Source organism: Narcine bancroftii, chromosome 4 (assembly GCF_036971445.1).
Source record: "Narcine bancroftii isolate sNarBan1 chromosome 4, sNarBan1.hap1, whole genome shotgun sequence".
Lineage (NCBI taxonomy): Eukaryota > Metazoa > Chordata > Chondrichthyes > Torpediniformes > Narcinidae > Narcine > Narcine bancroftii.
In genome coordinates, this window is record NC_091472.1 from 117,008,795 (window position 1) to 117,022,332 (window position 13,538).

Consider the following 13,538-nt stretch of genomic DNA (forward strand, 5'->3'; position numbering starts at 1 on the left):
AAGATTTAAACAAACACAAATTCAATAAACTGCCACGGATCAGGACAACACCACCACAACGAGCTACAAGAGATTCAAATTTTTAAACTCATTTTGTCTAAATAAAGGCTCCATACTTTCTGGAAAAAAGATGATTGTCATGTAAATATACATTTTCTTGCAACAGCCATTGCTAATCTTAAAAACGCAATTTGATACATAGTCAATCTCAATTTTAAAGTAAGCATTTTAACATTATCCAATAAAAATAACATTGGGTCCATTGGTAATTGAGCTTTTAAAACTTTCTCCAGAAATTCCTTAAGTCGTGTCCAAAATAATTTAACACTATCTCATAACCAAGTCTAATTTAAAAAGAATCTACTTCCTTGCAACATCTAAAATTTAAAACTGAAGAAATTGTATTTCTTTAATTTCTGAGGTGTTTAGTCCATTATAACTTTATACATCATTTGTATTTATCTATAATCTCACATTAACAATTTTGGTCATCCATACAAATTGTTCTCCAATTATCTAGATATATTGTTATTCCCAAATATTTATCCCACTTTAATCTTGATTTATGAATGTTTAATTTGGGCATTTTTCTTTGCAATAATTTGTACGTGACTGAAATAAGTTTTTTGTACTACCTTCCGTAAGTAAAATTTCAAATTTTAAAGTATGTCCAAAATTATCCAATAGTAAAGCCTTAACTCGATGATAACAAAAAAAGGTAATTGTTTGGAACATTCTTTGAAAAGAAATAACCAACTTAATTCCTTTTTAATTCCATATTTTCTAAAACTGGTTATTAAGGGTAAAAGGAAAAAGCTTATTCTGATGTAAAGGTGTTTTACATGAAATTTTTCCTTGTGCACCTATCTCATCATTAATCTTATTCCATAATTCAACTAAATATCTCAAAATAGTGGATTATGAAGAATTAATAACTTAATATTCTACTTGTAAATAAATTGTGCCATATATTTCTCACCAATCTTATTTAACTCTATATTAACCCATATTAATTGTTTGATTTAAATAATCCTATTAATAAACCTCAATTATGCCCCTTTGTAATAATTTTTAAAATTCAGGAGTTACAAAGCTCCCAATTCATACTTCCAAGTTAACTTTTGTAAAGATGCTCATACTTTTTTACCTTAAAAATTTCTAATTATAAAATTCCAACTTTTAACATTTCTGAGGAATTTTATAGGGAGTAGATTGAAAAAGATACTGAATTCTAAGAAAGATATTCATCTTGGTACAATTCACTCTGCCTATTAATGTTCTAGGTAAATCATTCCATCTGCTTTCCTTAATTTTATGAAATAAGGGTAAATAATTTGTATAAATTATCAAAATCATTACCAATTCTAATGCCTAAATATTTAATTTTTTTCTGACCATTTAAATTGAACAATTTTCTTACCTTGAGTATAATCTTCATCAACCAGTGGCATAGTCTCACTTTTATCCAAGTTAATTTTATAACCTGATATTTCTCCATATTGTTTCCATCTGTTATATAATGAACTTAATTAATTATGTGGCTCTGTTGAATAAATCAAAACATCAACAAACACATTAATCTTAAATTCATCAGAATTAACTTGAATATTCCTAATATTATTATCCTGTCTTATCAATTGTGCTAAAGGTTCAATAGCTAATACAAATAATGCTGGGGATAAAGGGCATCCTTGTCTAGTAGATCTCATTAATGAAAATGCTGATGATATTTGGCTATTTTTACCACACTAGTAGAAGGATTTTTATATTAAGACTTAATCCAACTTGTAAATATTTATACAAACCTAAATTTTTCCAGTAATTTAAACAAAAAAAAAAATCCATTCTAACCTATTAAATGCCTTTTCGGCATCTGATGACAAGACCATTACTAAGTTGGATTTCTTCTGAGAAATATGAATCAAACTAATTAATCTTGTAATATTGTCTACAGAATAGCAATTTAAAAAAAATAAAATCTAGCATGATCTAGATGAATTAAACTTGGTAAATACTTTTAGCCAGTCTATTTGCAAAAACCTTAGCTACAATTTTATAATCAACATTTTAAAATGAAATGGGTCTATAGGATTGTCTTTAACAGATATCTATCTTTATTAGGGATAACTGTTCTAATTGCATTAGAAAAAGAATCCAATAAAAAATGAACCTCCATTGCCTGTTTCAAAGCATCCATCAAAAGAGGCATTAACAAATCCTGGATTTTTAAAAATTCCGATGTAAACCCATCTTCACTTGGAGTTTACCATTAGACATTTGATTTAAGTGCATCGACAATTTCTCTAAGTGCAAAAGGGGAGTCTAACTCTTTAAGCTCTTGATTTTTCAATAAAGGTAACTGAACTTCAGCTCAAAAGTTAGTAATTTTAACTTCATCATTATCCGACTCGGAAGTATACAGTCTCGCAATAAAATTCTCTAAAAGAATCATTTATATCTTGAGGGTTGTATGTAATTTTTGAATCCTTTTTTAATTGCATTAATTGTTCTAGAAGCTTGTTCCGTCTTTAACTGCCACGCCAATACTTTGAGCCCTCTCCCCCATTTGTAATATTTTGACTCGTTCTTTGTATTAATTTCTCAATTCTATAAATCAGTATTGAATTATAATGATTTTATTTAATAACTATCTTTTTCCGTTCTGAATTTTTCTGTATATCGTTCTCAAAACTTCTTTCTCCAATTTATCAACTTAACTGCTTGGGGAGGTTAATTAGTGCATTTGATCCAAGTTTAGTGAAATATTGTGAACTTCAAATGATAATTGGTGCGGTCTGAAATTAGTGTTTGTTAATATTGGAATAATGTAGTGTTCTATTTTAATTTAAAAAAAATTATTTGCAAGGAAAACCTTAAACTAAGGAAGATGTGGACATGAAGCATGTGAGATTGGCCAAAATGGACCATTGCTTTTGGGTGGGTTGCCCATTTTGGTAAATTAAAAAAAAACAGCCCAGTAGCAACCGCAAATTACTTGTGACAGCATTTAAACAACAAACAAAGGAAGGCTTTTAAAGCATTAAAATAATGTTTAATTCTCATCAAAAAATGCTGGCCACCGCCAATCTCCAGCACCTCCCCACAGAGGCCTGCAACTGCCCGGGAGCCCAAGGGCCACTGCTCAATTCGGCTCTGAAAATTTTTTTTTGGATAAATGAGGATTTCAGAGAATCTGATATTGGATAATCAGATTTGTACTGTAATTGATGTTTGACCACCCTTTTTCTCTTTAGTATTTATATAAAAAAAAATCTTGATTTGTGTAATTGTAATTTATAGTAATATTTGCTCCTTGTTCTGCCACAAATTAAGAAATTCCATGACGTGTTCATGACAATAAAGTTGATTCTGATGTGGCATGAATGTTGCATGGTACTTGAATCTAAATGTTTTCAAGGGTTTACTGATACAGGCAAAGACTGGTTTATTTTCTGAGGCTTTGTGAATGGAATAAAATATTGATGCAGCATCCTTATTTTGTCACTTCTATACATGGAGGATCCTTTGAGATCAATTCATTGATTTGCTATTTCATTGATAACTGAGAAAGGCAGGTGTAGGATAATGTACCTATTCTTCAAAATGATGCTGTGGGATTTTTTGATTCTATTTGAGAAACCCAGATGGATTTGGTTCAAAACATGCAACAATGCAAAGCTCTGTCAGTGTGTTGGGATTTATGAACTCAGGAATAGAATTTGTAGCCAAACCTTTAAATCTGAATGGCATCTGCTGAACCACAGCTCTATAAGCAAGTTTTTTAATGTGGTGTATTTGGTAATTGTGACTTTGTTTTTTGAAATGTTATTGATAATTAACTAAATCTTCCTTGCTATTTAAAAAATACTGTTTGCATGGATGGGATGGAGATGGAGAGAGTTAGTACCTTCAAATTCCTGGGAGTCCACTCATCACAGGACCTTTCCTGGAGTCTGTACTTCAAGGCAACTGTGAAGAAGGCACACCAATACTACTACTTTAGAAGGGTTGTCAAATACTCGATCAAACCTTTATAGGTGTACTGTTGAAAGTATACTGGTTGCAGCAGTCTGGTTTGAGAATTCAACTGCTCAGGATGCAGAAACCTGGCTAAGCCCATCAAATGCTCTGATCTCTCACCTATTGAACATATCGCCTCAAGAAGGCAGCCAACATCATGAAGGGCCCCTATCACTCTGGTCACAACATATTCTCACTGCTAATTTCAGGAAGAAGGTGCAAGAGCCTGAACCTCAAGGTTCAAAAATAATTTTTCATTAGCTATCCGGCTCTTGAACCTTCCTTTGCTAACGTACTCTGGCATCAGTAAAAGATCTGTATACCTTATTTGAAATGCCACATTTTTTCTTGCACTACTGTAACTAGAATCAGAATTTATTGTCATGAACATGTCTCAAAATCCATTGTTTTGCAGTAATGTTATAGGTGCGAAAATGCTATAAATTAAATTTTAAAAGTACATAAATTGGTGCAAAAGAGGAAAAAAATGAGGTAGTGTCTGTAGTTCATTATCCATTCAGAAATCTGATAGCGGATTGAAGGTTTTTGTCATTGGGTGTTTATCTTTAGGCTCCCACACCACCTCCCTGATGGTAATAGCAAGAAGAGGGCATGGCCTGGGTGCTCAATAATGAGATCAATATACTAATTATTTTAATTACTATCATGACTGGGGTTAATCATTTGTGCCAGTTAAAGTTCAACTGGCAAGAGGCTTTGAGTAGGAGCTACAGCTGTTAAATAAAATGAGTAATTTTAAAAAACCTGGAACAAGCATCACATTCTGGCTGTGAAACATGAGGAAAATTAATCAGCAGTATTAGATGGGGGCTGGAAAAGTGTTCTTATGCCTACAGATATATAGTCTAAATGCATAATTATTATTTTACAATTAATTGTTTTTGCACAAAACACGAGCACATTCCAATGTATTGACAAACGCTTTCTGTCTTGTAGCTGCTGGGCAAACAGCTGTGTCGCCCAGAACAGCCACATCACAAACATGTAGGCTGCATTTGTGATCATTGCTTCCAAGTGAATTACCTTGAAAGCAGATGCCTGTGTTTAAGATGCATGACTAGAGTTGCTGTGGTGGAAAAATGAATATTTTATTCTCAAAACCAGGCAATTAACAAGATGTTTTGCAATTTAGTCACATTTGGAAACCATCTAATTGGTTCAGTAAACCTAGCTTCATATTATCCTATATTTCATTAAAATCTGTTGTTGGCAGGCTTCCAAGGCTTGAGATGAAATTACTGTTTAGATTGGGACTACTCTTGATCTATACTTTTGGTAGTTAATAGTTTTGGTATTAATAAACATAAAAAAATGTAATTGTTTTTGGTCACTGCATTGCTATTGATTAATAAGGTCCAAGCCAACAGTGTAGAAGAAATGCAGGCTCAGCTGAGCATTGGAGTTTAAAAGATTTTTTTTCCAAGTATGACCAGCAAAACTACAATGATTGAGTTGTAGTATTGCAAGATCTCAGAGGCATTTTGAATGCTGAAAGGTCTGGACAAATTAAATGTGTCAAGGGTGTTTCCCATGGTAGGGGAGTCTAGGACAAGAGGGCACACTTTCAGAATAAAAGGCCATCGATTTAAAACCAATGCGGAAAAATTTCTACAGTAAGAGGGTTGTGCGTTTGTTTGGAACTTGTTGCCACAGGCAGCTATGGAAGTGGATGTTGGATGTATTTAAGGTCGAGATTGACAAATATTTGATTAGTCAGGGCATCAAGGGTTCGGGGAGAAAGCTAGGAAGGATGGTGCAACTCGTGATTAAAATGGCAGAGCATGCTCGATGGGCCAATGGGCTTACTTCTGCTCCTCCATAATGTTTGGTACAAATTTTTTATTTGCCACAGGCTCCAGTTTTAAATTTGTAATCCAACAATTCCTATGTAATTCAAGTGCAGATTCCAGAACTTAGTCAAACCAAAATGTATACAAATTAATTTGAATATGTAGAAATTACAGCGCATTTTGTACATAGTCACCAACATTATGGTACCCTGAAGTGAGGGGACTATTTGGCTTTACAGGTGTTTGTGATTAATTGCTTTAACAAATGCTTAATTGTTTCATTGGTGCAGGTATAAGAGAGCAAAGCTTGCTTATGATCATCTTTGGGGTTTGTAGTTGCCATTTTTCAACATGAAGACCAGAGTTGTGCCAATGAAGTTCAAGGAAGCCATTATGAGGCTGAAAAACAAGAATAAAATGGTAAAGAGAGGCAAGTTGTGGATAACATTGGCAAACTGTTGAGTGTAATGAATCTGGCATAAATCAGAAATGAGAGGGGATTGGCTGTTTCCCTGGATTCAGAGAAGGCTTTTGATAAACTGGAGTGGGAATTTTTATTTAAAGTGATGAAGAAGGTGGGGTTAGGATCAACATTTTGAAATCGGATTAGGGCACTATGGCATGCGCCCAAGGCAAAGGTTACAATCAATGGACAAATCTCTTCAGCTTCCCCACTTACCATATTTAGTAGACAAGGGTGCCTGATATCTCCGGCTATTTTTGTGCTAGTGACGGAACCACTAGCTGAGGCCATTTGCCAGGATCCAGACATTAAAAGTTATAGAGTGGATCAGGAGGAGCACAAAATCAACTTATTTACTGATGACGTGCTGATATATCTGACAGACCCTGCGACTTCTTTCCCTCGACTGCACATGGTATTGGAGGACAATGGGAAACTTTCTGGGTATACAATCAATTGGGGGGGGAAAAATGAGATGATTTCACTCAGAGGGGAATTATAGCCAATTTAAAGAAAATAGCAATTTAAAGTGGCCACAGGAGGGGATCAAATGCCTGGGAGCTAATATTGATGGCAACTTGAATAACCTATACAATTATGCCCCCTTGCTTTTTTTTAAATTTTTTATTTTTCACACTATAAACCATATAGATCAAGATGCATACATTTTCCTTCTTAAATATATACAGTGTTATTTTCTCCCCCCTTCCCTCCTCCCTTCCCATTTAAAGTACAGAAAATGAGATACATTAAACCCGTCAAACAATGTTGTCACTCAATAAAAATGAACAAGAAATTCCACTGAGTCAGTTCTTTTCATTCTCTTCTCCTTCTGCCATTTTAGGTGGTAGATGTCCACGGTAGGTTTTCTCTATTATGTTTCATGTATGGCTCCCATATTTGTTCAAATATTGTAATGTTATTTCTTAAATTATAGGTTATTTTTTCTAATGGAATACATTTATTCATTTCTATATACCATTGTTGTATTCTCAAGTTATCTTCTAATTTCCATTTTTTTGCTACAGCTAGGGCTATCAAAACAAATTTTTTTTGTGCACCATCCAAATCGAGTCCAAATTCTTTGTTTTTTATGTTACTTAGGAAGAAGATCTCTGGGTTTTTGGTATATTGCTTTTTGTGATTTTATTTAATATCTGGTTTAGATCTTCCCAAAATTTTTTCACTTTCTCACATGTCCAAATTGCATGAATTGTTGTTCCCATTTCTTTTTTACAGCGAAGACATCTGTCAGATACTGTTGGGTCCCATTTATAATTATGCCCCCTTGCTGAAGAGAGCTGAGGATTTAAATAGATGGATGTCCCTGACAATAACATTGGTGGGCAGGGTTAACAGCATCAAAATGAATGTGTTGCTAAGATTCCAGCATCTTTTTCAGACATTACCTGTCCATTGCCCTGGGGTTTATTCAAACAGCTGCTACCAAGGTCAGAATGTTACGAGCCTGCAGCTGACGTGGACTTTTACCCCCTCCATAAATCTTCGTCCGCGAAGCCAAGCCAAAGAAGGTGGCAAGGGTCTCGATGAAAAAAATTAACATGGGACTACAGTCTAAGTGTACCTAGGATGCTAGAGTTTAAAAAATATTATTGGGCAGCCCCAGTTGAGATGCATTGCCTCCTTCTCCAGGGAGGAGGTATACCATTGATATGCACCTGGTGGGTGAGAGGATGGCAGAGGACTTTATAAATTGGATGCTAAATTGCTGTCAGAAAAGAAGAGCAGCCCCATATTAAAACATGTCATTAATATCTGGAACAAAATTAACCAATATTTGAACAGCAAAGTGGGGCTGTCCCCAAAAATGTCCGTCTCCTAATAAATTAATACCATTAATGGTCGGTAACAAGATCCTGGACATCTGGTGCTGTAATGGCATCAGGTACATAGAGGCAATTAATGTCATTTGAGCAACTCAAAAATAAATGATTTACCAAATCAGACATTCCACTGCTATCTTCAAATAAGATCTTTCTTAAGGGACATATTGGGTCCAAGTATGGCCCTACCTCGATGCAGTAACATAGAGGTCTTGATTCAGAGGGGGAGTGGAAATAAATTCATTTCTGCAGTGTATTTCCTGCTCCAGTCAGATGGATCCAACTCTAGTCTTGGTATTGAATGATGAAATATGGAAATACAGAGCTGTGTTTCCCTGGAGAAGGTAACTTATAATTTGAGAAACAAATATGACACTTTTCGAAGGATTTGGCAGCCATACATGTGCCACGTAGGCGTATGGCAGTGAATGATTCCCCCATTCCCTGCCATGGTGTCCTCTCCCTTGCATTAATCCCGATCAAGGAAAGTGAGGAATATATATCGGCCTGTCGATTGCCCACCGACTGAGCAGTGACAATCCCTGTTCCCTAATTATTATTTATTATCCTGGTGTAAAGTTTTTTGTTGTTGGTCAAAACCTGAATGAGCTATCCTGTGTTAGATGTGGGGGGCACTGGTAAAGTCGCAAGCTTGTGTATGCAGTCAATAGTGAGAATGGAGTGTATGTAAATTTGAATACAAGCTGCTAGGATTGTACTAACAATGTATATGGCTGTGGAACCTTGTGTGAAAATATAAATAAAATATTTTTAAAAAATAGTAAGAGGCATTGCGCAAAACTTAAGATCACCAAAATCATCAGTTTAGAATAGTCGTTTTCAAACTGCCCCTAAACTCGCATTCCACCTTAAGCAATCCCTAATGTCATAAGTGCTCTGTGATTAGTAAGGGATATAACATGCACATTAAAAAGTCAATTAGGTACGATTAAAACTGGTTTTCAAACTTTTTCACTCACATACCACCTTAAACAATCCCTTACTAATCAGAGCACTTGTAGCATAGGATTTGTTTAAGGTGGAATGAGTTCAGGGGGAAGTTTGAAAACCACTGGCTCAGAATATCATCAAGAAAGAAGGTACTGGTAAGCTTGATAATCATAAAGGGATTGATATTTCTGTGAAGACCTCAACTACTGATGACAGAAGAACTCTCATCATAATTAAGTAAAATCCAAAAACCAGTGTTCTCAACCTTTTTCTTTACAATCACATACCACTTTAAATAATTCCTATGCCATCAGTGCTCTGTGATTTGTAAGGGATTGCTTAAGGAGGTATGTGAGTGGGAAGGGAAGGTTGAGAATCACTGCCCTAGACCCAATTGTTCCTGAAATGTTTTGCTTAAGAAAAATTGCCATTGGCCAATTTCATTTGGAATTATAAAACCGTACACATAATGAGTCAATTAGGTAAGATTGAAACAGTGATTTTCAAACATTTTTTTCCTCCCACATTCCACCTTAAGCAATCTGTTACTAATCACAGAGCACCTATGGCAGAGGAAATATTTAAAGTGGTTTGTGAGTGGAAAGAGAGGTCGAGAACCACTGTCCTAAACATGGTGCCCTGAAATGAGGGGACTAAGTACAAAATGTGTTGTAATTTCTATATGGTCAAACCAAAATGTATACAAATAACTTTGAATAAAATGTGGAATGTGCGCTTTAATTACATGTGAGTTGTTTGATTACAAATTTAAAACTGTGGAGCACAGGGGCAAATAAAGTGTCTTTGTCTCAAACATTCTGGAGAGCACTGTATATCTTGTGAATACGCGTGGTGTTCTGATGTATTCTTTAGACATATTCCAATTGTAGCAAGGTTGAAACTCAGAAAATGTATTTTTCCTCGAGTACTACATTTTTTTCTTGAAGAATACCGTGACTTAATGAGTTGTGAACTGGTTGACCTTGAGCAGAATTTAATTCAAAATTAACTAGTGCTTGGTTATTTTTGAGAAAATTGTTTGACCTTCATCTTTTCAAAACTAGTGTCATAGATTTTGATGCACAGTGGTGATTGGGGGAAAATAAAATTCAGACTTTTCCAAAAATGAGATTGAATTTTTTTGGGTGAACAAATATAGTTTGAGTTGAACTTTCTTCAAGGGAATGGAAGCTGCTAAATAATTGGCACCATTGTAGATAAAGCACACGTTGAACAATATTATAATTAATGGAGATTTTTCATCCATTACTAATGATTTTGTGAGTCTTTGTGACTTGTATTCAAGATAGATTATCTAATTACTTGCAAATAATTTCTAAAACAGCTGCAGATGGAGGAGAGGAAGAATTGTATGATGCTCAGAGCTGCATTCACTAATTTCTATAACTTCTAATCTTGGACTGAGCAGTACCCAGTCTGTGCTGTAATGCTTTTGACAGTGCACTTTGGAAGTTTTGTGAAAGACTTCAGACCTGAAACACTGACCATTTCTACCCACGGATGCTGCCTGACCCACCCCTGCATCTTTTCATTATTTACTTAAAATGAGGAACAAAGCAAATACCAATGTTCTTCTAGGAAAATAGAAGCGTTGGTAGGCTTTCTTAACCATGATGTCAACATGGTTGGCCCAGGTCATTGGAAATGTTTGCTTCCAGGTACTTGAAGCTATCTACTGTCCACACTTCAGCACCATTGCCCTTGAAGATAAGTGAGTCGCCTTACTCTGTTGTGGTGGGAGGGGTTGGTGGTGAAATGTTCCTCTCTTCTGAAGCCTGACCAGCTTGTTCACACTATTTGTATAGAAGTGTGAATTAAAAGATACCTGAATCCAGACTGTGATTCTCCATGCCATCATATTTTAGTTTATAATTTCTAGGTTATTCATTAGTCAGTTGAGGACCCAGGTGGAAACATTTATTGGATTGATCATTGAATTTTGATGGTAGTCAACTTGCATGTCCTTATCAATTTTATGTCCCTGTTGCTTTGATTGGCGTTGTTCGTATAGCATTTCAAGTATAATGAAAGAAAATAGATTGGAAAGTAGATAATTCTTAAGACTTATTAATTTTCCTGCTTCGATAATTGACATACTTTAATGCATGATATCAAAATATTCAATTGTGAGCATTGCTTTACTGCAGCTCTTTTTCTTCTGACATAATAATGATTTCCCCATTGATGAGCACATTAAAATATTTTCTTTCTTTCTTTTTCTTTGGCTTGGCTTCGGGACGAAGATTTATGGAGGGGTATGTCCACGTCTGCTGCAGGCTCGTTGGTGACTGACAAGTCCGATGCGGGACAGGCAGGCACGGTTGCAGCGGTTGCAAGGGAAAATTGGTTGGTTGGGTGTTGGGTTTTTCCTCCTTTGTCTTTTGTCAGTGAGGTGGGCTCTGCGGTCTTCAAAGGAGGTTGCTGCCCGCCGAACTGTGAGGCTCCAAGATGCACGGGTGGAGGCGATATCAGCCCACTGGCGATGGTCAATGTGGCAGGCACCAAGAGATTTCTTTAGGCAGTCCTTGTACCTCTTCTTTGGTGCACCTCTGTCTCAGTGGCCAGTGGAGAGCTCGCCATAGAACACGATCTTGGGAAGGCGATGGTCCTCCATTCTGGAGACATGACTCACCCAGCGCAGTTGGGTCTTCAGCAGCATTGATTCAATGCTTGTGGACTCTGCCAGCTCGAGTACTTCAATGTTGGTGATGAAGTCATTCCAATGAATGTTGAGGATGGAGTGGAGACAGCGCTGATGGAAGCGTTCTAGGAGCCGTAGGTGATGCCGGTAGAGGACCCACGATTCGGAGCCGAACAGGAGGGTGGGTATGACAACGGATCTGTACACGCTGATCTTTGTGTGTTTCTTCAGGTGGTTGTTTTTCCAGACTCTTTTGTGTAGTCTTCCAAAGGTGCTATTTGCCTTGGCGAGTCTGTTGTCTATCTCTTTGTCGATCCTTGCATCAGATGAAATGGTGCAGCCGAGGTAGGTAAACTGGTTGACCGTTTTGAGTTCAGTGTGCCCAATCGAGATGTGGGGGGGCTGGTGGTCATGGGGGCTGGGGCTGATGGAGGACCTCAGTTTTCTTCAGGCTGACTTCCAGGCCAAACATTTTGGCAGTTTCCGCAAAACAGGACGTCAAGCGCTGGAGAGCTGGCTCTGAATGGGCAACTAAAGCGGCATCGTCTGCAAAGAGTAGTTCATGGACAAGTTGCTCTTGTGCCTTGGTGTGAGCTTGCAGGCGCTTCAGATTGAAGAGACTGCCATCCGTGCGGTACCAGATGTAAACACCGTCTTCATTGTTGAGGTCTTTATTGGCTTGTTTCAGAATCTATTCCACGTTGAAATCCCTCTATGCGTTTTGCTACTCCATTTTTAGGTTGCTTTATAAACTAATAATCCCCTATCTTTCCTCCATTCCCTTTCCCCAAAAACTTTTGGAATTATCAACTGAAGTGCATTCCCATGGCAGGTATGGGCACTGAGATTTCAGATACATTTTCAGTGTATGTAGATAACATCATATACAGCCCGGAGATTTACCAGGATGTTGCCTGGATTGGAAAACTAATTGGATCGGAAAACTAATCTTATCAGGCAGGTTAGCAGAGTTGGGACTTTCTCTTTGAAGCATAGAAGGATGAAATGAGACTTGGAGGTCCACAAAATGATGAAAGGCATTGATAGGGTGGACAGCTCACACCTGTTTTCCAAGGCAGGACTAGAAAACACCAAAGGACATATGTGCAAAATGAAGGGAGGGGAGACATCTGGCTTTTTAAAAAAAATGCAGAGGGTTGTGGGTGCCTGGAATACTTTGCCAAGGATGGTGGTGGAGGCTGAAACATTAGGGACATTCAAGAGACTCTTAGATGGGCATATGGATGGAGAAAAAAATGGTGGGTTACAGGATAGGGAGGGATTAGTACTTTTTTAAAGGAATACATGGGTTTGCACAATATTGAGGGCTGAAAGGCTTGTGCTGTGTCAGTGTTTTTTCCTTCCTTGGAAAATGAAGGAAGTTTAGAATATTTCTTCACTCCCCCATCTTTTCAACTGCTACAAGTGTACTACTTAAAGCACACTTAATGGATGCATCATAGCATGGTATTGGAACTGCTCTACGTAAGATTGGAAGAAATTACAAAAGGTGGTGACTAGAGCTCTGACCATAACAAAAAAATGTCCCTCCTATCCATGGACTCTACCAATAACTTTGTTGCTTCGGAATGGCAGCCAACATTCAGAGAGCCATCACATCCCAGACAAACTTCTCCCTCCTCCCATTGGGGAGAGGCTAAAGAGTGAAATCACACATCAACAGACAAATTTAAACAGGAAAGTCTGCAGGTGCTGTGATTGTAATGTAATACACAAATTTTGGAGAAACTCAGTAGATCATGCAGCATCTATAGGAAACGAAATAT

The 13,538-nt window shown here is 36.9% G+C and overlaps 1 protein-coding gene across 17 annotated transcripts in view; it reads left to right on the forward strand.

Moving 5' to 3' along the window:
- fbrsl1 (fibrosin-like 1) overlaps positions 1-13,538 on the forward strand; it is an 898,034-nt gene that overhangs the window by 61,832 nt on the left and 822,664 nt on the right. Inside the window, exon 1 of one of the 17 annotated variants that reach the window (XM_069932537.1) lies at positions 6,168-6,251. The exons of the other annotated variants lie outside the window; for them this stretch is intronic. Coding sequence (XP_069788638.1) covers positions 6,183-6,251 — 69 coding nt within the window. The 5' untranslated portion in view covers positions 6,168-6,182. Of the gene's footprint in view, positions 1-6,167; positions 6,252-13,538 lie in introns of those variants that run through there. 17 annotated transcript variants of the gene reach the window in all.